Genomic DNA, 21472 nt, shown 5'->3' on the forward strand with positions numbered 1-21472 from the left:
CTATGAGCATATTAGGGGAGTGTCTCAGGACATCATGAAGTCTTTTGGGGCATAATTGAGTGCTTTGCTTATGGATATTTGCAAGCAAAGGTGGATTCATGATGATTTTTTCTTGTTTGGCTTTGCCCGGATGAGAAAATAATTTTCTAATGAATCACCACAGCTCTCCTAAATGCTGTCTTTTCTGGAACCAAATTGATTCCAAAATTGTTTACACTGCTATTCTGGGTCTGTATGGCCTGGAATTGATTCGTTTGGCTTCGGGGTGAAAAGACTTATAAAAAACCATCTGACTTTGGGGAGAGGAGTGTTGACTGGCCCTCCCCTCGTGAATTTTCCCCTGTATCTCCCAGAATGCTTTGCAATACGTAAACATATTTTCGTGGTTGTACAATCCTTCAAGGAATGGGCATTGTGTTTTGAGGCCAAGGAAATGTACCTGGAGGATCAGAATAAAGGTATCTATTTGTGTCTTGAGCTGTGTTTGCTGATCTCTCTCCCTTGTGTGGTATTTTGAGCGTTTTATTGAGAGGGGTGATTCTGTTTTCTCTCCTTGTTCGATTTGAGATTTGTCAAAGAACCTGTGCTATTATTTGGCTTAAGAGTAGATGCCAACACCTTGGTTGGATGCATATCTGCAAGACCATTTATCCCTTAGACTGATGCCTGAGTATCTTCATCTTGTTGTGTTTATTTTGAATTTATGAATTTTTTGGGTTGTGGGTACTTCCCAAAGCCGGTACAGGCCGGTTCAGGGGTCAATGTGTTAAGGGGGGTGGGCCAGATTGACACAGATTGATCACGGGCTGTAGGATAATTTGACTCCGAAATGAAGTCCAATGTCTTGTTAGTGCTAAATAAAGCACATATCCCTACTTCAATATGGATGATTTGCCTTGGTTTCGCTCCTACAGCGACCTCTGTCCCAAAAGCTTGCTACCTTTGAAACGACGCGCTGTGTAACAGCCGCCGCCACATGGTAAATGAGTAACTCGATCCCTTCGACCCCCAGCGATGCGTTTTTCCATCATATTCACCGTTTTATTTTATTCGCCGTTTTTTTTTTACTTCTCCACTTCGATAATAGAAGTCGAGATCGTGTGCATTTATAAGAAATACTTATGTTCATTTGAAAAAAATAAGATAATTTTACTATAATAATTCAGTTGGTCTCTAAAATACTTTATGTCTAAACACAAAGAACTACACAGTTCTATTTTTTTTTCATTTTGTTAGACACATTCTAGAAAAAGCTGAGTAAATTTCTACATTACGAAAATGTAAATCAATAATCGCTACTTTTCCCGAAAGCGCCACCACACAAGATAATTACACGACCGAAATAAGGAAAACATGGTTATTTGGGTTTCTAGAATTGAAAAGATTGAATTATAAATTATTAAACAAGTCTTTTATTCTTGCCAGTTGTCTACCGCATATTTAAATGGTTTTTAAGGCTTCTTGGCATCTAGAATAGACTTATATTTCGTTTGTTATCGATACCCTGCACTACCTTATAGCAAAATGGTAAGTTTTCCATTCTCTTAATCAGCCAATGTATGCACAATACTAAGGTCTTTTTCATTTTAATCAGAAGCAAAAACTGTTTGTTTTCAATTTATGAATATAAATTTAAAGATTAGTATGCGACAACTTTGAAAAATTCACCTGCACACAAAACGACACAACGGCGATTTCTGAACACTAAATGTGTTAAAAGTTTTATAAGTTGTTATTGGTTGAAATAATTGTCACTTGGGGCTATGGAAATTTACGATATCTTAAGCTACGATTTTATAACAAGAATAATGGAGGTATGGCAAAACTATAACAGTAGTGATAACCATTTTTCATTTGTGCCTTATTTTCATTTTTCATCAAATAAGAGCTATAATAAATAGGTTGGCCCGAAAGCTCCCAAACTGCATATAAATCATTTAGGTGATTCCCTTGATAAAAACGAGCTCAGCAATATAACGAGAAATGGGGTTCATGGTGACAAAAAAGCTATTAGACAATAGCGGTTTAGCCTTTACGTAATACAAAAAGAAAAATGAAAAGAATTTAACAGAAATATACTTGGTTCAAATTCAGATTATATCACTGAAACTCAACGGCCAAATGCTTGGGGCACATTAAACTTTGAACTTATTTTATCAATGATAAAATTTAATTTAATTAAATACTGAATGATAATAACAATGAATTTGTTAGAAAAATGAGTCACAAAAAACGGCAACAGTTGTACAGGTGGCTTTTTTAGCATGTTTTAATCAAACAAAGCTCTAACGCCCTCATATTTTAACTATAGTTGTGTTAAAATAATTTGCACCAACAAGTAGGGACTAAATTTAATCAAGATACAAATTCATTTTCAAAATGTCCCATTTTCAGGCAACCGATATCACAGAGGAACAAATAAGAGGTAAACACAGTAACATCACAGGGCAGGGCATGGCAGGGCATGGCAGGGCATGGCAGGGCATGGCAGGGGAAGGTCGAAGCTTATAAATTTGTTTATTGCCACGGGGTCACCGGGGTAAACACTTCATTACTTGAATTGTAGCTTCATTACTTAAATCCTCAGAAATATCCATTTCTACCCTTGTAATAAACAAACCGACGAAAGTAACCCGTCTTGGATTGTACATTTGTTACAAGCTCAATTATCCTTTTACTTCTAACATTAGAGTTCAAAAACGCGTTCATGTCTTTCGATAAGAATGGCGATGGGAGGATTGACGCAGAGGAGCTTGGGATAGTCATGCGCAGTATAGGATTACATCCGAAAGACGAGGAGCTGAAGGCCATGATTAAACAAGCCGACAAAGATGGTAATTAGTGCATTAATAAGAGTGCTGTTAATTTTAATACCAAGACGTCAAAGTGAAACAACAAATTACTGGTATCATGGTTTGCTGTTGCGTAATGTACGTTTAAAAGCTTCGTACCAAAGAAGTGATATGTATGTCAGGGGTAACTCTTGGGACCTGGCCATAAATGGCCGCAAAATCCTTCAAAATAGTTGTCCGTTATGAGAGCTGTCCGCCTACAAAGGCGTTCGTTAGGAGCTAGTTGTATCAGTTATGGTCGTAGGGTTGACATAACTTCATATTGCGCATATGCATTCTTACACAAATCGGATGTTTCTTCTTTATCCTCCCGTGTTCTGTGTTGACGCCTTTGGGAATGCGGCTTAGTAAATGCGGAAAATCTATCGATGGGAGACTCTGCCAACAAGGAACAATATTTCTATTTTGGGAAAAGCGGAAGTATTTATTTCAGCGGAAGTATTCTATTATATTCATTAACCCAAATGTATATCCCTTGGTGCGATAATATCTAAATGCATTTCTGTTAGTATAATTTCGGGCTGTGCACTAAGCATACACCCGAAATCCATTTGACTTAGAGCAAAACGTTTGATCTACAGGAGCAAAGTGAGTAAATAAATACTGTAAGCGTTTAAATATCTTCACGCACCTGACTTTATAACTAAAAAATCGATAATCACTGAATGTAGACAATAGGCCTAATTTAGGTATATGAAAAGAACAGCGTTTGTCCTAGGAGTGTCTTGCGTAAAAATCACCTATTCAAATGGACCATTATCACGATGAATCGAATCTAGCTGTAAATGTTTACCAGGTAGCGGAGACATTGACTTGCCCGAGTTTATCGAGCTAATGGCCAGCAAGTCCAAGAATGACACAACTGAGAGCGATCTCCGCGAGGCGTTCAGCCTGTTCGACAAGGATGGTAACGGGCTGATCAGCGCACAGGAGATGAAGTTTGTGTTCACATGCATGGGATTTAACATCACAGAGAAAGAGGCCGTGGAGCTCGTCAAGCAGGCAGACATGGACGGAGACGGTCACATCAACTATGAGGGTAAGGCACCGGCTAGCCAAGTCCCTGGCGCTCTTTTTGAGTTTCCTGTGGTGGATGATGTGAACTTATGGAACCAAAAGAACCTTTTCTCCATCCACAGCAACCCCTAACAGAGCGCCAGGGAATACTATGGGAACAATTTGATTGGCGGATCGTTCGGTTGCTCTTGCGACTAAGTGGAAACCAGCATTAGTGAACACGAAAAACCCATTGGGGAACAAATAGGGGGCTTGCGCTAAGAGATCACGTGACCTTTCTGGGTGGCAAATTCAAAAAAAATATCCAAACAAAAAATCAGAAATAACTGCGCCCGTCACATCCGAGAATAAAATCTTTAAATGAAACTAAACCCTTTCTGAAAAAAAAAAAAAAAAGAATTCTGGCTTCTTTCGTAAGCGCTGGATAAGTTGCTTTTTGTTGCGTTATTTTGCCACTAAAAGACTGAGCGCGCGCTAGTTTGCCACTCAAACAGTCACGTGATCTCTAAGCGCAAGGGGTGGGGCAAATGGTAACGAGCGTCACAGTAAGCCTTTCCCCAGGCATCTCGAGGCAGCCCTCTGTTGTCAAATATTCTCTGCGATAAGGGGCTGGGCATAAAGTACAGGGAAGGCGGTAAAAAAGGGGGGGCACATTTTTTGGGTCAGCAAAAAGGGTGGGCCAAAAAAATTAATGCACTTAGGGGGGGTCATAACTATTTGGGCTTAATTTTTGGCACCAGTCTGGTGGATTTTTTTCGAAAAACTATAATACACTCAAAGTGGTTAAGCTGTGTAATCACCCGACTTTCCTGTCGTAATATAATAATGTAATCAACGTCTTTGCTTCGTTTCAGAGTTTATTCGAACAATGAAGGGATGACTTGGACATTTACAGAAAGCCGTTAGCCTGCTAGACAAGACATGGCATCACATTGAAATTTTATACATCTCGTTATTCACGCTTTTTCTTTTCTTACAAGAATTGCATCTACATCGCTCTAAGCTGAGTTAAGCTACATCGCTCTTAGCTAAGTGTACAACACGCATGATCAGTATAAATTATGAGGCTTTGAATAAAAATCACTTCAAATAATCAAATGTAAATAGGATACATGAGTTATAAAGGTATGTACAATCCGTTATTATATATGAAATACGTATTTGTAGTAAAAACATATATCCTAAAACTTAAAAAAAACATCGAAGATGTTGATCCTGTTTAAAGGGGTTATCTCAGCCATCCCAGGATGCAATGCTTTGACTTTCGTCAGCATAAAAAAATGACTACTTAAAGCAGTTCATTTTCGGACGGGTAAGTTGGCCTCTTTTTAAGCTAAAGGTTATGCGAATGTACTGCTTTTTAGATATTCTTTTCTCGTTTAGAATAAAATAAAATACAATGCTTCCTACATACAATAAAAAAGTAAGCAACCACAAAGATATCATTTGAGTTTTTTTACAAGTAAAACTTGGAAAAAAAACACTACTCTCCATTTAACGAAAGCTATGCACTAGTACGGAACTAGTTAGAAATTCCGACTTTTGGCCGTAATATACGAAGTAGGGGAGGGGAGAGGTGGGGAGGGGAGGGGCAACGCAGTTAATAACCAGCACCAAAAACACAATGGAACAAAAGCTCTTAGACAACAAAGATCTTAGAACAAGACAATAAAATAGAGTAGAAAGGCCTTCAGCACTAAAAGCAAAGCTCTCCGTAACACCAAGGAATAGTAGAAATTATACTCTGCCGAGGGATATTATAAAAAAGGGGCGCGAGGAATTGTATAGAAAGACAGATTCGACGCTTGCCTTATGGTCAAAACAACCCTGCTTGTTTCAATAACTTCACTTATGCGTGCCTCTTTCATTTTCTTTCGCGTTTTAGTTTGTTGACACAAAAAAACAAAAACGCGAAAGAGCAGAGACGTGAACTGATAGAGATAAAACAGGAAGAAAGCTCTGCTATTAGGGTAGGTCAAAATGCGTTGTATATGGAGGCTACTTAACTATTTTTACGCGGCTGCATAGGAAACCATTGTGCAAGGCGATCAAGTATTCCTTGTACCTTTGCGCGCTACAATATTTTCAATGGTCGAAAATAGAACATTTCCAAGTAGCCCCAAATGAGAGGCAGCTAGCCGGCTACAACAGGGCCACTGTTATGCACGGCTGTCCCAGTCTTTCCAGACTTTCTTTTAGTGTTGGCGAAACACCTTGCACTAACTTGGAACTCCGTGTACAAACAGCAAAACTACGTTCATTTTTAGCAACGTGACGTTTTTTTTTTCTTTTTCTCGAAGCTTATAAATTTGTTAACTGTCACGGGGTCACCTGGGTAAACACACATTCCCAAAAAAAATTGTAGCTTCATTACTTAAATCCTCAGAAATATCCATTTCTACCCTTGTGATAGCCAAACCGACGAAAGTAACCCGTCTTGGATTGTATATTTGTTACAAGCTCAATTATCCTTTTCCTTCTAACATTAGAGTTCAAAAACGCGTTCATGTCTTTCGATAAGAATGTCGATCAACGGATTGACGCAGAGGAGCTTGAAATAGTCACGCGCAGTATAGGATTACATCCGAAAGACGAGGAGCTGAAGGCCATGATTAAACAAGCCGACAAAGATGGTAATTAGTGCATTAATGAGAGTGCTGTTAATTTTTATACCAAGATGTCGAAGTGAAAAAACCAACTACTGGTATCATGGTTTGCTGTTGCGGATGTTTCTTCTTTATCCTCCCGTGTTCTGTTGTGACGCCTTTGGGCATGCGGCTTAGTAAATGCGGAAAATCTATCGATGGGAGACTCTGCCAACAAGGAACAATATTTCTATTTTGGGAAAAGCGGAAGTATTTATTTCAGCGGAAGTATTCTATTATATTCATTAACCCCAATGTATATCCCTTGGTGCGATTATATCTAAATGCATTTCTGTAAGTATAATTTCGAGCTGTGCACTAAGCATACACCCGAAATCCATTTGACTTAGAGCAAAACGTTTGATCTACAGGAGCAAAGTGAGTAAATACTGTAAAAGTTTAAATGTTTTCACGCACCTGACTTTATAACTAAAAAATCGATAATCACTGAATGTAGACAATAGGCCTAATCTAGGTATATGAAAAGAACAGCGTTTGTCCTAGGAGTGTCTTGCGTAAAAATCACCTATTCAAATGGACCATTATCACGATGAATCGAATCTAGCTGTAAATGTTTACCAGGTAGCGGAGACATTGACTTGCCCGAGTTTATCGAGCTAATGGCCAGCAAGTCCAAGAATGACACAACTGAGAGCGATCTCCGCGAGGCGTTCAGCCTGTTCGACAAGGATGGTAACGGGCTGATCAGCGCACAGGAGATGAAGTTTGTGTTAACATGCATGGGATTTAACATCACAGAGAAAGAGGCCGTGGAGCTCGTCAAGCAGGCAGACATAGACGGAGACGGTCACATCAACTATGAGGGTAAGGCACCGGCTAGCCAAGTCCCTGGCGTTCTTTTTGGGTTTCCTGTGGTGGATGATGTCAATTTCGGAACCAAAAGAACCTTTTGTCCATCCACAGCAACCCCTAACAGAGCGCCAGGGAATACTATGGGAACAATTTGATTGGCGGATCGTTCGGTTGCTTATGCGAGTGGAAACCAGCATTAGTGGACACGAAAAACCCATTGAGGAACAAATAGGGGGCTTGCGCTAAGAGATCACGTGACCTTTCTGGGTGGCAAATTCAAAAAAATAATCAAACAAAAAATCAGAAATAATTGCGCCCGTCACATCCGAGAATAAAATCTTTAAATGAAACTAAACCCTTTCTGAAAAAAAAAAAGAATTCTGGCTTCTTTCGTAAGCGCTGGATAAGTTGCTTTTTGTTGCGTTATTTTGCCACTAAAAGACTGAGCGCGCGCTAGTTTGCCACTCAAACAGTCACGTGATCTCTAAGCGCAAGGGGTGGGGCAAATGGTAACGAGCGTCACAGTAAGCCTTTCCCCAGGCATCTCGAGGCAGCCCTCTGTTGTCAAATATTCTCTGCGATAAGGGGCTGGGCATAAAGTACAGGGGAGGCGGTAAAAAAAGGGGGGGGGGCACATTATTTGGGTCAGCAAAAAGGGGTGGGCAAAAAATTATCCCATGCATTTAGGGGGGGGGGGGGTCATAACTATTTGGGCTTAATTTTTGGCAGCAGTTTGGTGGATTTTTTTCGAAAGACTATAATACACTCAAAGTGGTTAAGCTGTGTAATCACCCGACTTTCCTGTCATAATATAATAATGTAATCAACGTCTTTGCTTCGTTTCAGAGTTCATTCGAACTATGAAGGGATGACTTGGACATTTACAGAAAGCCGTTAGCCTGCTAGAAAAGACATTGCATAACATTGAAATTTTATACATCTCTTTATTCACGCTTTTTCTTTTCTTACAAGAAATGCATCTACATCGCTCTAAGCTGGGTTAAGCTACATCGCTCTTAGCTAAGTGTACAACACGCATGATCAGTATAAATTATGAGGCTTCGAATAAAAATCACTTCAAATAATCAAATGTAAATAGGATACATGAGTTATAAAGGTATGTACAATCCGTTATTATATGTGAAATACGTATTTGCAGTAAAAACACATACCCTAAAACTTAAAGAAAAAACATCGATGATGTTGATCATGTTTAAAGGGGCTCAGCCATCTCAGCCATCCCAGGATGCAATGCTTTGACTTTCGTGAGCATAAAAAATGACTACTAAGCAAATCATTTTCGGACAGGTAAGTTGGCCCCTTTATAAGCTAAAGGTTATGTGAATGTACTGCTTTTTAGATATTCTTTTATTGTTTAGAATAAAATAAAATACAATGCTTCCTACATACAATAAAAAAGTAAGCAACCACAAAGATATCATTTGAGTTTTTTTTTACAAGTAAAACTTGTTAAAACGTGGAAAAAAACACCACTCTCCTCTTAACGAAAGCTATGCATTAGTACGGAACTAGTTAGAAATTCCGACTCTTGGCCGTTATATACGAAGTCCCTTGCACGCGAGGAAATCTCATAGGTATTAATGAAGAGAATTGACAATCAGCCCCGTCTATGCGAAAACCCTTGAGGTCTACAGTATACAGTAAAATGTATTTACTAACAAGCCTTAAAAATGTGGCAGATTGCCATTATTAGCAATACATATTGTAAAACCGAAGCTAGCTTTTGCATGGAATAGAAACTCGTAAAAAGTTAAGACAAAGTTATGAGAGATGCATTGGAAGGACCTATCCAGTAATGCAAGACCACAGTATAGCCCTTAAAATCAATCCCTTGGGGATGTAAGGAGGAGAAGAAGACAAGTGTATGTCCCTTGGGTTCTAAGGTCCAAGGCTTGCAAACATGTTACCGCATATGATACAAAGAGAAGTATGGATTTGTATAGATCATGTAAGAGCTATTCTTTCTCCATCACTGTAAGTAAATATCACTAGAACACAAGGTTTCTGTATATGAAGTACATCGATGGGCTGTAATCATGCTTAGTGCACCCTTATAACCTCTATAAGTTGAGGGCAGTGATATGCAAGTATACTAATATAAAGACGATGTACAAGCTGTTATCATGCTTTGAGCATTCTTACACCCGTTTTTATAGGGGGCACTAGATAGGATGTAGACATTCTGAAGTTGAGGTATGCATATGCTTGATGTACACATAGCTATCTAGAAGACCTTAGGAAAGATCCTATAGGGAACACGCCTGCAGTACTCATCCCAAAGTTTGCCATACTTGTGGCTGTTGAGCGCCTCATCGCGGAACTCACGGTGAATGAGAAGGACGGTAAGGTAGAGGGGGTAGAACCAAGGTATGGCATGTGAGAAGCCTGAAGAAGGATAATAAATACATACACAGTAAGTAGGGTAATAGAGAGCTACATAGGTCAACAAAATACAATATAATTCATGAACAGCTATTTCAGGAGTTTAGTATCAAGAGAAGAGAATCCTTCTCAAGACAAAACTTGGTCAAGAGCAGTAAGAAAACATAAATAAATTGCACAGGAATATCTCACACCTAATCAATGTTAAACAATTATAAACTACTTGTTAAACAATTTTGTCTACTAGCCAGTAGAACTTTATTCAAATTACTTAAAATCCCTTTACAATTGAAAATATCCCAGAAATGATATGACAATGCCCAAAGATTGTATATTAGACAAGAAGACTCCATCAAACTTAAGATTTACAACAACAGAGGACAATGATGCACATGTTTGATTTCTCTGCACACAAAAAGAAGAAATGGTGCACACTAAAATCTTAAGAATCTTAAGGTCGCTACTTACCACAAGGAAGAGACCAGGCAATAGCCATCAGAATATCACCAAGGTAGTTAGGGTGTCGCACCAGCCCCCACCAGCCAAACACCATCAGGCGCTTACCGCTAGGAGTCAAGATGGTTTCTCTATCTAAAAATTGAAATAATATAAGACTAGGAGTCAAGATGGTTTCTCTATCTAAAAATTAAAATAATAGTAGACTAGGAGTCAAGATGGTTTCTCTATCTAAAAAAATGAAATAATAGAAGACTAGGAGTCAAGATGGTTTCTCTATCTAAAAATTAAAATAATAGTAGACTAGGAGTCAAAATGGTTTCTCTATCTAAAAAAATGAAATAATAGAAGACTAGGAGTCAAGATGGTTTCTCTATTTAAAAAAGTGAAATAATAGAAGACTAGGAGTCAAGATGGTTTCTCTATCTAAAAAAATGAAATAATAGAAGACTAGGAGTCAAGATGGTTTCTCTATCTAAAAAAATTAAATAATATAAGACTAGGAGTCAAGATGGTTTCTCTATCTAAAAAAATGAAATAATAGAAGACTAGGAGTCAAGATGGTTTCTCTATCTAAAAATTGAAATAATAGTAGACTAGGAGTCAAGATGGTTTCTCTATCTAAAAAAATGAAAAAAATGAAATAATATAAGACTAGGAGTCAAGATGGCTTCTCTATCTAAAAATTGAAATAATAGTAGACTAGGAGTCAAGATGGTTTCTCTATCTAAAAAAATGAAATAATAGAAGACTAGGAGTCAAGATGGTTTCTCTATCTAAAAATTGAAATAATAGTAGTTAATGAGAAATGCTCAAACAAAAAGGGTTACTCTGTATGGTTTCTTGTATAGATAAGAAATTGTATCGTTTAGACCATACAATAGAATTGAGCAACTGCACGTCCACTACTGTAATTCTATCAACCATTTTTCTATGCTTTTAACACATATTAACTAAAATAAGTGTCTCAAGCTGCAAATATATTATTGAAAGTATTCTTAGAACTCTCAACGATTTCAAAAATGCTAAAACTGCCTCTAACTTATGTCTGGATTTGTAAAAGAACACATATTGTACACATATTGGTCAACGCATTACAATAAGATGACATGATTTAGAAGCAATCAAAGATTAAGCCAAAACAATTCAAGAATTTTGGCTGATGGAAGCTGTGTGATTTGTCACTGTTTGGAAGCATCATTAAGCCTGATGTTGTGGTTACCAGATCATACATTCAAAAAGTCCTAACTTACAATACCTAAGTGCTCACACTGCGGTGCGGATACAAAAAACATCTTATACACCTGAGATATTACCTTTGAATTCAGGGTCTTCTGGGTGTTGCCTGAAGTAATCCTTCTGCAAGTTGGAGCCACGGAAGATAACATAGCCAACAACTAGAAAGAAATACATATAAGAAAAAGTTATAAAGATAAAACAGAATGAGCTCTTGAACATAATGAGCCATGCACAGGGTCACACTCATTACAGTGATTAAAGTTTCCCCCAGGACTGAAACAAGAGTCGATGTGGCTATCAAGTAAAAAAAAGCAAGCATTTATACAGACTTTGAACATAAAATTGCCACTTAATAGAAGTTTCTAGTCCTGTTTGAAAACAAACTTTCATACACATAAACATTATTGGGAGATTCTCATTCTGTATTATGCAATGATTGAAGCAAGAATTATAAAACGTGCTGCATTGAACAGGCAAGGAATCGTTTAAACAATCAATAATAGAGATTTTAAATTTGGCATAGGGACTCCTTTCCTAACATACCTTTCAAGGCAACTATGCTAACGATGGCAGCCCAGTGCAGATGAGTGCGGTGATCGACAAGGAAGCGGGCCTGTAGTGAGTACATGAATGGTACAAAAGCCAGATCTCCAAATGCCAACATGTACCCAAATCCCTCATGTACCATGTCAATGGTGCTTAAGATGCTGGCCTGTGGGGAGAATGAACAGTGGAAATTGTTGTGATTATAAACTTATGTTCTCTATGATATTTACCTAAAACAGGTAATCTATATTTTTAAATATATTTCATCCAAAACTGGTAGTCAAAGCAAAATTTTCATCTTTAAAAAGACTTCTCCAGGGCAGACTTAAGAGTAAAAGTATTTTTAGAAGAAAAACAACCAACAAGTACCTCAAAGAGAAGACAATCCGCAACATAGATGAATTGGAAAGCACAAACTAGCAGCATGGCAGGAGATAAACTTCCATAATCATTAGATTCTTTCACGGCCAGACAAAAATTGATCATCATCTGAAAAAGAATTGATAGTTAATTACATACAGGGCATGTAGGAATCATATAATGCAAGAGAATATTATCCACTCACCCAGCCTAGTAAACCAGGACGCATCTCGCAAAAGAACTTGAAGTCAAAGTTGCCAATCCTTGGATTCAGTTGGTGGCCCATGAAAAAGTCATAGATGGCATTTCCTGCAATGCAAACCAAGTAGAACAACAATTTCTATTTCAGTGCACATGTTTTACTGTACCTTTTATATAGCACACAAAATGTCTCTAAAAGACTCCTAAATGTCTGTTAGTATTTCAAAGATCAAAAGATGAATGACAAAGAAAATTACTGTGATGTCTGCTGTTTTAACAACAGGATCCAAGCATAATGAAATACATATGGCATTTTCTATGTCTTTTACCGTCACAGTACGTTGACAGTTTTCAGAATGCTTGTTTGGTTGCCTGATCCGCTGTGTACTGTATTTTTACCTTAATCATGTGAAATGAAAAAATGCTTCACAATTTACTTGAACCAGACTCACAGTGAATGAGTTCTATAGGGTCCCGCCTACCTGTGCAGTTCCCTAGACTCCTTCCTACCCGTGATGTTCCCTAACGTCATTCCTACCCGTGATGTTCCCTAAAGTCATTCCTACCCGTGATGTTCCCTAAAGTCATTCCTACCCGTGATGTTCCCTAACGTCATTCCTACCAGTGATGTTCCCTTGAGTCCTTCCTACCCGTGCAGTTCCCTAACGTCATTCCTACCCGTGATGTTCCCTAAGGTCCTTCCTACCAGTGCAGTTCCCTAAAAGCGTTCCTACCTGTATTACCGCCAGGAGAAAGGCCACTGCCTTGTCTTTTGGCTTTGACAAAGAGAAAAACACTGATCACCACAGACCAAAGGATGGTGGCAGTTATTAGCGACAGAAAGTTGTCATACACAAACGTCACTGGGATCTTGTTTGCCATCAAGGCAAAGAACAGAGCAATGGTTCCCAGCAAGGCAAACAGACCTAAAAAAAATCATATCAAGTTATTAAAGAATTTCTGAAAGGAAAAATGAAATCAAGAAACCCTTCATACCATTTATTCTGTAATCAAGCTGGCTTCCGTCGGCGAGCTGGGGGCCTTTGATAACCTAAAAAAAGGTTCAGTAAGTTCATTAAACTCAACATAATAACTGGAAATCGATATTTATATACTCTTCCTGGTATTATTTAGATTATAATATTAGTTGCCTATTATTAGACAGACAACTAGTACAAGGATATTGTAAGATCAATTATTGTAAAATAAAGGTTCTTCATTCCTTCAAATAGAGCATCTAGTTTTTATTGCAACTTCATAAAAAAAAGTCAAACAGAAGACCTTCTTTTGCCCCACCCTATATACCCCTCAACCAACTGCCAGGAAAACATGAGTACCTGAAGGCTAGATACTACAATAGGAGGATAAACACCACAGTGGCACAACTTACATTTCCAAATGGAAGCATGTACAGAAGCACTTGGTACAGCATCCAGGCAGCATATACAAGATGTGCCTGTGGGTTGAAAAACTCCTTCCACTGAGGCAAACTGACACTTTGTTGCCTAAAAGAGCACTTCCCGTCCTTGCCAACGCAAAAGAAGTAAAAGGCAAAGACACACACTGGAAGACCAAAGATGAACACAAACGCTCCAAATGGGCCTCCAAATTCATACTCCCTTCTCCCTCTTTTGCGATCCTTCTCTTTCTCTTCATCATACATGGATCCTAGTAAAGCTTCCTTCTCCTCTTTAACTAACGACTTTGTCAAAGATCTTGTTATGCGAGTTGGGGTTTCAGGCTGTGGTGCTACCTTCTTGGGAGTCCTACCCCTCCTTTCAGGCTTTGGTGAAGGCTTCTTCGGTGAAGGCGTTTTCTCTTCTGATACTTTCTCTCCTTTGGCTTTCCTTGAGCGCACTGGTGAACGCTTTGGTGTCTCGGGTTCGTTTTTTTCTGCTGTGACATTGCTCGGACGACCAGGCGAACGCCCTTGGCGTTTCGGCGGGCTTGGCGAGCTTCTGGCGGCAGTTCGCCGACGTGCTGGAGAGCGAGATCGAGATCTTCGACGGCCGGGCGAGCGACTTCGGGCTCTGCGAGATGGCGAAGACGACTTCGAGCGTTGTTGGAAATAAGAAATGTGCTGCATAAAAAGACGATCAGTACTTTAGTAATGGCATTCGATGATACTGGACTTTCTTATTAAACTACATGCCTCTCGTTACTTAGTTATGGTGTACGTATTTCAGTAGTAAACATAACATTATCAATGAAGCAACGTGCGTTTTGAAATGTCGAAACGAACGCTGTAACCACAGATAAGATAATATCACAATCACTTTTCTTTCAGTTTCATATTCTCGTTAGAGCAGAAAAGCAATTTACATGTCAACGCTGTCGCGTTCTGTATCTTTTTATCTTGGACAACAAGTTTTCTGTTGGCAGAAGTTTTGATTATCATCCTTAAACGAGGAAAACAACGTGATATTCTTTTGTTGTTGTTGTTACGTCCGTAGTAGACGAGCGCAAGTTCAATGAAACAAACATTCTTTTAGCTAAAATAAGTCACGATTCATAACCTTAGGAAGTTTAACATCTACTTTACAAAAAGTAGAGATTCTTTTTTAGATAACTTACATATACGTCACTGAAAGGAACTAATGTCTCGTACTCTTCGCCTTTGAATTCAACTTCGCATTTAGCTTTGTCGACAGATTTGACAACAGCTTCATAAAACTTAGTACTCCCCGGCCATTTCGCGTAGACAGTCTCCCCAACTTCAACATGCCGAACCATCTCGAAATCTTTTTTCCTTTAGTGAAGTAAGATCTTCAAATTACGAGACTTTCACTCACCGAGAAACAGAAAAGAAGAAACGTTTTTTTATCATATCATTGAATTACTTATCAGCGCATTTCAACCGTCATCTTCAAAAAGAGCGGGAAAGCCGCTAATTGGTTAATTTTTTTAGAGCTGTCTTTTGATTGGCCAAGAAGAACCCAAGCCTAGTCCCCCTCCTATCACAGGGCTCCCAGTACCCTCTTTCCATATTTATTATGTGTGGTACATTTATAATACTTTCAGAAGTAACAGTGTTATTTCGAAAGACCATGACCAAAGGGGAGAAGCCGTCAATAATATCTTCAAGAGAAGAAGGTATTGTCGCTCTTATGTCTTGGTGGTCGAGTTTTGACTGCGGGTCAAGCCAAACATCGAGCTCCCCCTAAATAGTGAAGAGAAAACTTGTCGGACGAGAGGAGTATAGGCTTCGGATTGCAAGAGATTTCATGGATAAAAATAATGGTGTTCTCCATACATGAGATTATTTGAAAAATAGTAGCTCTTTGAACCGCAAACCATTTACCCGTTCAACCACAAGGAAAAACTGTATTCAGAGCCGTAACTAGGCAATGTTTTTCGGGAAGTGCAAATTATCGAAACTGAAAAATTGAAACAAGCATACATAATTTTGTAATATTTTTTGGATAAATGGCAACCCCAAAGAAGATGGCCCCGTGTTGCATGCCCAGCATCTACCCATCCATCCATAAATCCATCCATCCATCCATCCATCCATCCATCCACCCATCTACTGACATAACTCCATTTGCCATTTTTCCTCTCACAGTTCTAATTTGGTCAAGTCATTCTGGAGTATCTCATTATCAGCCTACGAGTGTATTGTCATGTGTAGCAGAGTGTCATAAGCAAATACTCGGACAGTGGAATGTAATGATTTAAATAATCATTTATGTATAACAAAGATGAACAGATAAACATGGCACAAGGGCTGACCCTTAAGGAACTCCTTATTTGATAGGCCCATCATGGGGATGTTCACCGCTAATCTGGGTCCAGCGATGAGTCTTCCCGCCCCTGATTTCCTTTACCGTAAAGAAGGCACAATTGACCACTTTTACGAGAACATGGGTCTGTAGGTGAAATAAAGAGCAAAATGAGGTGGTGGTGAGTGGCAGGCGCGCACCAAGGATTGGCTGATGGGGGGGGGGGGGGGGGTACGCAAATACGTATTTCATATATAATAACGGATTGTACATACCTTTATAACTCATGTATCCTATTTACATTTGATTATTTGAAGTGATTTTTATTCAAAGCCTCATAATTTATACTGATCATGCGTGTTGTACACTTAGCTAAGGGCGATGTAACTTAACTCAGCTTAGAGCGATGTAGATGCAATTCTTGTAAGAAAAGAAAAAGCGTGAATAAAGAGATGTATAATATTTCAATGTGATGCCATGTCTTGTCTAGCAGGCTAACGGCTTTCTGTAAATGTCCAAGTCATCCCTTCATTGTTCTAATGAACTCTAAAACGAAGCAAAGACGTTGATTACATTATTATATTATGACAGGAAAGTCGGGTGATTACACAGCTTAACCACTGTGAGTGTATTATAGTTTTTCGAAGAAAATCCACCAGACTGGTGCCAAAAATTAAGCCCAAATAGTTATACCCCCCCTAAGTGCATTAATTTTTTTGGCCCACCCTTATTGCTGACCCAAAAAATTTGACCCCCCCTTTTTCAGGTCATAGGTATCAGGTATCAGTATGGAAAAAGCATAGTATTTGAAGATTCCTTAATAAAAAAATGACCCATCACTTTTTGGTCGCGAGAGGGAGGGGAGGTGCGAGCGCACCCTGCGCCTGAGTAGGAAACAAAAACAATTATGCAAGTAAAAAACAACAACAACAACAACAAAGTACAAAAAAAATGTGAACTTTAGAAGCACACTAGCATACACACATTGGCACCAGTCGGGCCAAGACGGGACGCTAGCACAGTCTATTACCCGTGCAGTTCGGCAACCATGGGCAGCTGTTTCGTCCTTATTAGGACTCGTCAGCATGGCATAGCCGGTTTGCCTCAGTTAAACTTCATCGGCAAAAAAAACTGCAGGGCGACTTCGACTCGAACGAAGTGCTTTAAACCACAGCTTAGATCCATGTGGGATCTAGAGCTGCGACCGGGCTAGCGTGATGCCAATTGTGCGGATCACGCATGCGACCTTTGCTAGTCTTAAACTCCGTCGGATAGCCAAACTATCCTTGCGAGTATGTATACATAAATGTGAACTTTAGAAAAAAAGACAGAGAAATGGCTAACATGCGAGTACTACTGTAGTTTTTTATTTTCTAGGGAGCTCTAATTTATACATTAGTCTCGAGGGGTGTGGAGGTAGGCACACCCAGGGAATGAAAGCCTGTCATTAAGCCTTCAACAGAAATAAATGTGTCAACAGGGTCTGGGATTTAAAGAAAGCAAATCACTTTTCCATTTTATACTCACGCACAATGACGAGTCACACGAAACATCCATTTCCATTCCTGATTCAAGCGAGTAACCAATATGTTTTCAATCAAATAGCGTCCCTTCTATTAAATGCAGTGTCATTCGATGTCATCAATAGGATGCCAAATCGGCAAAAAAAAAACTGTTTCCGCCCAGGCTCGAACTGGGGGCATTCTGCGTGTAAAGCAGACGTGATAACCACTACACTACGGAAACTACACGATTTTCTATCATATTAAATTCGTTTTCATTCGATGTCATCATATCGATGAAAGAACGGCAAAAAAAAAATAAAAACATGTTCCGGCGAGGGTCGAACTGGGGACCTTCTGCGTGTAAAGCAAACGTAATAAAAACTACACTACAGAAACTTCACGATTATCTCTACTATTAAATGCGGTGTCATTTGATGTCATCATATTGTACACCATTCGCGAGAAAATAACAAAATATTTCAACCCAGGCTCCCTAATTAAATGCGGTTTCATTCGATGTCATCATATGGATGCACCAACGGCAAAAAAATAAAATAATGTTTCCGCCCAGGCTCGAACTGGAGACCTTCTGCGTGTGAGGCAGACGTGATAACCACTACACTACGGAAACTTCACGACTTTCTCTCCTATTAAATGCGGTGTCATTTGACGTCATCATATTGTACCCAATAGGCAAAAAAATAACAAAATGTTTCCGCCCAGGCTAAAACTGGTAACCTTCTGCGTGTAAAGCAGACTTGATAACCACTACACTACGGAAACTTTACGATTTTCTCTACTATTAAACTCGTTTTCATTATAAGTCACCATATCGATGCACAAACGGCAAAAAAATGAAAGAAATTTCCCGGCGAGGCTCGAACTGGGGGCCTTCTGCGTGTGAAGCAAACTTGATAAAAACTACACTACGGAAACTTCACGATTAAATCTCCTATTATATGCGGTGTCATTTGATGTCATCATATTGTACCCCATACGCAAAAAAAAATAACAAAATGTTCCCGCCCAGGCTCGAACTGGGGACATTCTGCGTGTTAGGCAGACGTGATAACCACTACACTACGGAAACTTCACGATTTTCTCTCCTATTAAATGTGGTGTCATTTGATGACATCATATTGTATCCCATCCGCAAAAAAAAAAAAAAAAAAAATGTTTCCGCCCAGGCTCGAACTGGGGATCTTCTGCCTATTAGGAAGACGTGATAACCACTACACTACGGAAACTACACGATTTTCTATCATATTAAATTCGTTTTCATTCGATGTCATCATATCGATGAAAGAACGGCAAAAAAAAATTAAAAACATGTTCCGGCGAGGGTCGAACTGGGGACCTTCTGCGTGTAAAGCAAACGTAATAAAAACTACGCTACAGAAACTTCACGATTATCTCTACTATTAAATGCGGTGTCATTTGATGTCATCATATTGTACACCATTCGCAAGAAAATAACAAAATATTTCAACCCAGGCTCCCTAATTAAATGCGGTTTCATTCGATGTCATCATATGGATGCACCAACGGCAAAAAAATAAAATAATGTTTCCGCCCAGGCTGGAACTGGAGACCTTCTGCGTGTGAGGAAGACGTGATAACCACTACACTACGGAAACTTCACGACTTTCTCTCCTATTAAATGCGGTGTCATTTGACGTCATCATATTGTACCCAATAGGCAAAAAAATAACAAAATGTTTCCGCCCAGGCTAAAACTGGTAACCTTCTGCGTGTAAAGCAGACTTGATAACCACTACACTACGGAAACTTTACGATTTTCTCTACTATTAAACTCGTTTTCATTATAAGTCACCATATCGATGCACAAACGGCAAAAAAATGAAAGAAATTTCCCGGCGAGGCTCGAACTGGGGGCCTTCTGCGTGTGAAGCAAACTTGATAAAAACTACACTACGGAAACTTCACGATTAAATCTCCTATTATATGCGGTGTCATTTGATGTCATCATATTGTACCCCATACGCAAAAAAAAATAACAAAATGTTCCCGCCCAGGCTCGAACTGGGGACATTCTGCGTGTTAGGCAGACGTGATAACCACTACACTACGGAAACTTCACGATTTTCTCTCCTATTAAATGTGGTGTCATTTGATGACATCATATTGTATCCCATCCGCAAAAAAAAAAAAAAAAATGTTTCCGCCCAGGCTCGAACTGGGGATCTTCTGCCTATTAGGCAGACGTGATAACCACTACACTGTTTCGCATGTTTCCGCCCAGGCTGGAACTGGAGACCTTCTGCGTGTGAGGCAGACGTGATAACCACTACACTACGGAAACTTCACGACTTTCTCTCCTATTAAATGCGGTGTCATTTGACGTCATCATATTGTACCCAATAGGCAAAAAAATAACAAAATGTTTCCGCCCAGGCTAAAACTGGTAACCTTCTGCGTAACCTTTTCTCTCCTATTAAATGCGGTTTCATAAGGTGTCATCATATAGATTCCTCCTCTGCAAACGATTTTCTCTCCTCTTGCATGCGGTGTCGTATGGGTGCCAAATCAGCAAAACATAACAAATGTTTCCGCCCAGGCTCGAACTAGACACATTCTGCGTGTTAGGCAGACGTGATAACCACTACACTACGGAAACTTCACGATTTTCTCTCCTATTAAATGTGGTGTCATTTGATGACATCATATTGTACCCCATCCGCAAAAAAAAAAAAAAAAAAATGTTTCCGCCCATGCTCGAACTGGAGACTTTCTGCGTGTGAGGCAGACGTGATAACCACTACACTACGGAAACTTCACGACTTTCTCTCCTATTAAATGCGGTGTCATTTGACGTCATCATATTGTACCCAATAGGCAAAAAAAATAACAAAATGTTTCCGCCCAGGCTGGAACTGGGGACCTTCTGCGTGTAAAGCAGACTTGATAACCACTACACTACGGAAACTTTACGGTTATCTCTCCTATTAAATGCGGTGTCATTTGATGTCATCATATTGTACCCCATCCGCAAAAAAAATAATAAAATGTTTCCGCCCAGGCTCGAACTGGGGACCTTCTGCGTGTTAGGCAGACGTGATAACCACTACACTACGGAAACTTCACAATTTTCTCTTCTATTAAATTCGTTTTCATTCGATGTCATCATATCGATGCACCAACGGCAAAAAAAATTAAAAAATGTCCCGGCCGGGCTCGAACTTGGGACCTTCTGCGTGTAAAGTAGACGTGATAACCACTACACTACGGAAACTTCACGACTTTCTCCCCTATTAATTGCGGTGTCATTTGACGTCATCATATTGTACCCCATAGGCAAAAAAAATGTTTCCGCCCAGGCTCGAACTGGGGACCTTCTGCGTGTTAGGCAGACGTGATAACCACTACACTACGGAAACTTCACGATTATCTCTCCTATTAAATGTGGTGTCATTTGATGTCATCATATTGTACCCCTTCCGCAAAAAAATAACAAAATATTTCCTCCCAAGCTCCCTAATTAAATTCGGTTTTATTCGATGTCATTATATGGATGCACCAACGGCAAAAAATTAAAATAATGTTTCCTCCCAGACTCGAACAGGGGACCTTCTGCGTGTGAGGCAGACGTGATAACCACTACACTACGGAAACTTCACGATTATCTCTCCTATTAAATGCAATGTCATTTGATGTCATCATATTGTACCCCATCCACGAAAAAAAAAAAAAAT

At 39.3% G+C, this 21472-nt stretch overlaps 2 protein-coding genes and 12 non-coding genes across 15 annotated transcripts; 1 reads left to right on the forward strand and 13 right to left on the reverse strand.

The window, feature by feature from the left end:
- The first annotated feature begins 1655 nt into the window (after positions 1–1655).
- On the forward strand, positions 1656–8512 carry LOC5502519 (calmodulin-related protein). The gene is made up of 7 exons (XM_048730673.1): positions 1656–1814; positions 2395–2425; positions 2691–2834; positions 3649–3891; positions 6305–6502; positions 7097–7339; positions 8174–8512. Exons 1-7 carry the CDS (start codon positions 1764–1766, stop codon positions 8197–8199), a joined length of 936 nt encoding a protein of 311 aa, XP_048586630.1. The 5' UTR covers positions 1656–1763; the 3' UTR covers positions 8200–8512.
- On the reverse strand, positions 8252–15387 carry LOC5502522 (delta(14)-sterol reductase TM7SF2). Of its 2 annotated transcripts, XM_001623649.3 has the most exons (10): positions 15107–15387; positions 13923–14612; positions 13529–13583; positions 13267–13458; positions 12537–12640; positions 12341–12460; positions 11969–12137; positions 11503–11583; positions 10199–10321; positions 8252–9733 (listed from the first exon to the last, which is right to left on the reverse strand). In XM_001623649.3, the coding sequence occupies exons 1-10, from the start codon at positions 15263–15265 to the stop codon at positions 9573–9575; spliced, it is 1854 nt and encodes a 617-aa protein (XP_001623699.3). In that variant the 5' UTR covers positions 15266–15387; the 3' UTR covers positions 8252–9572. The 2 variants fall into 2 exon arrangements, with proteins under 2 accessions (XP_001623699.3, XP_032226666.2); XM_032370775.2 differs by lacking the exons at positions 8252–9733; positions 10199–10321 and adding an exon at positions 10895–10962.
- A 2540-nt stretch (positions 15388–17927) lies between these two features.
- On the reverse strand, positions 17928–18000 carry Trnai-aau. Its single transcript has one exon. It is a non-coding gene; the product is annotated as a tRNA-Val (tRNA).
- A 317-nt stretch (positions 18001–18317) lies between these two features.
- Positions 18318–18390, reverse strand: Trnav-cac. The gene has a single exon. It is a non-coding gene; the product is annotated as a tRNA-Val (tRNA).
- Positions 18391–18776: 386 nt separating this feature from the next.
- Positions 18777–18849, reverse strand: Trnav-aac. Its single transcript has one exon. It is a non-coding gene; the product is annotated as a tRNA-Val (tRNA).
- Positions 18850–18933: 84 nt separating this feature from the next.
- On the reverse strand, positions 18934–19006 carry Trnai-aau. The gene has a single exon. It is a non-coding gene; the product is annotated as a tRNA-Ile (tRNA).
- Positions 19007–19782: 776 nt separating this feature from the next.
- Positions 19783–19855, reverse strand: Trnav-aac. Its single transcript has one exon. It is a non-coding gene; the product is annotated as a tRNA-Val (tRNA).
- A 154-nt stretch (positions 19856–20009) lies between these two features.
- Trnav-cac lies at positions 20010–20082 on the reverse strand. Its single transcript has one exon. It is a non-coding gene; the product is annotated as a tRNA-Val (tRNA).
- A 242-nt stretch (positions 20083–20324) lies between these two features.
- Positions 20325–20397, reverse strand: Trnav-aac. The gene has a single exon. It is a non-coding gene; the product is annotated as a tRNA-Val (tRNA).
- Positions 20398–20480: 83 nt separating this feature from the next.
- Positions 20481–20553, reverse strand: Trnav-cac. Its single transcript has one exon. It is a non-coding gene; the product is annotated as a tRNA-Val (tRNA).
- An 80-nt stretch (positions 20554–20633) lies between these two features.
- On the reverse strand, positions 20634–20706 carry Trnav-uac. Its single transcript has one exon. It is a non-coding gene; the product is annotated as a tRNA-Val (tRNA).
- An 80-nt stretch (positions 20707–20786) lies between these two features.
- On the reverse strand, positions 20787–20859 carry Trnav-aac. Its single transcript has one exon. It is a non-coding gene; the product is annotated as a tRNA-Val (tRNA).
- A 225-nt stretch (positions 20860–21084) lies between these two features.
- Positions 21085–21157, reverse strand: Trnav-aac. The gene has a single exon. It is a non-coding gene; the product is annotated as a tRNA-Val (tRNA).
- Positions 21158–21319: 162 nt separating this feature from the next.
- Trnav-cac lies at positions 21320–21392 on the reverse strand. The gene has a single exon. It is a non-coding gene; the product is annotated as a tRNA-Val (tRNA).
- Positions 21393–21472: the final 80 nt, after the last annotated feature.

Source organism: Nematostella vectensis, chromosome 7 (assembly GCF_932526225.1).
Source record: "Nematostella vectensis chromosome 7, jaNemVect1.1, whole genome shotgun sequence".
Classification (NCBI taxonomy): Eukaryota; Metazoa; Cnidaria; class Anthozoa; order Actiniaria; family Edwardsiidae; genus Nematostella; species Nematostella vectensis.

Bases quoted from the DNA above. Each gene is read 5' to 3' on its own strand.
- LOC5502519 (XM_048730673.1), top strand. From the start codon at position 1,764: ATGGAAATTTACGATATCTTAAGCTACGATTTTATAACAAGAATAATG. The intron at 2,426-2,690 runs GTAAACACAGTA...TTCTAACATTAG, and splicing joins CACAGAGGAACAAATAAGAG to AGTTCAAAAACGCGTTCATG. The intron at 7,340-8,173 runs GTAAGGCACCGG...GCTTCGTTTCAG, and splicing joins CGGTCACATCAACTATGAGG to AGTTCATTCGAACTATGAAG.
- LOC5502522 (XM_001623649.3), bottom strand. From the start codon at position 15,265: ATGGTTCGGCATGTTGAAGTTGGGGAGACTGTCTACGCGAAATGGCCG. The intron at 14,613-15,106 runs GTAAGTTATCTA...CTTTTTATGCAG, and splicing joins TTCCTTTCAGTGACGTATAT to CACATTTCTTATTTCCAACA. The intron at 13,459-13,528 runs GTATGAAGGGTT...GATTTTTTTTAG, and splicing joins GCTTGATTACAGAATAAATG to GTCTGTTTGCCTTGCTGGGA.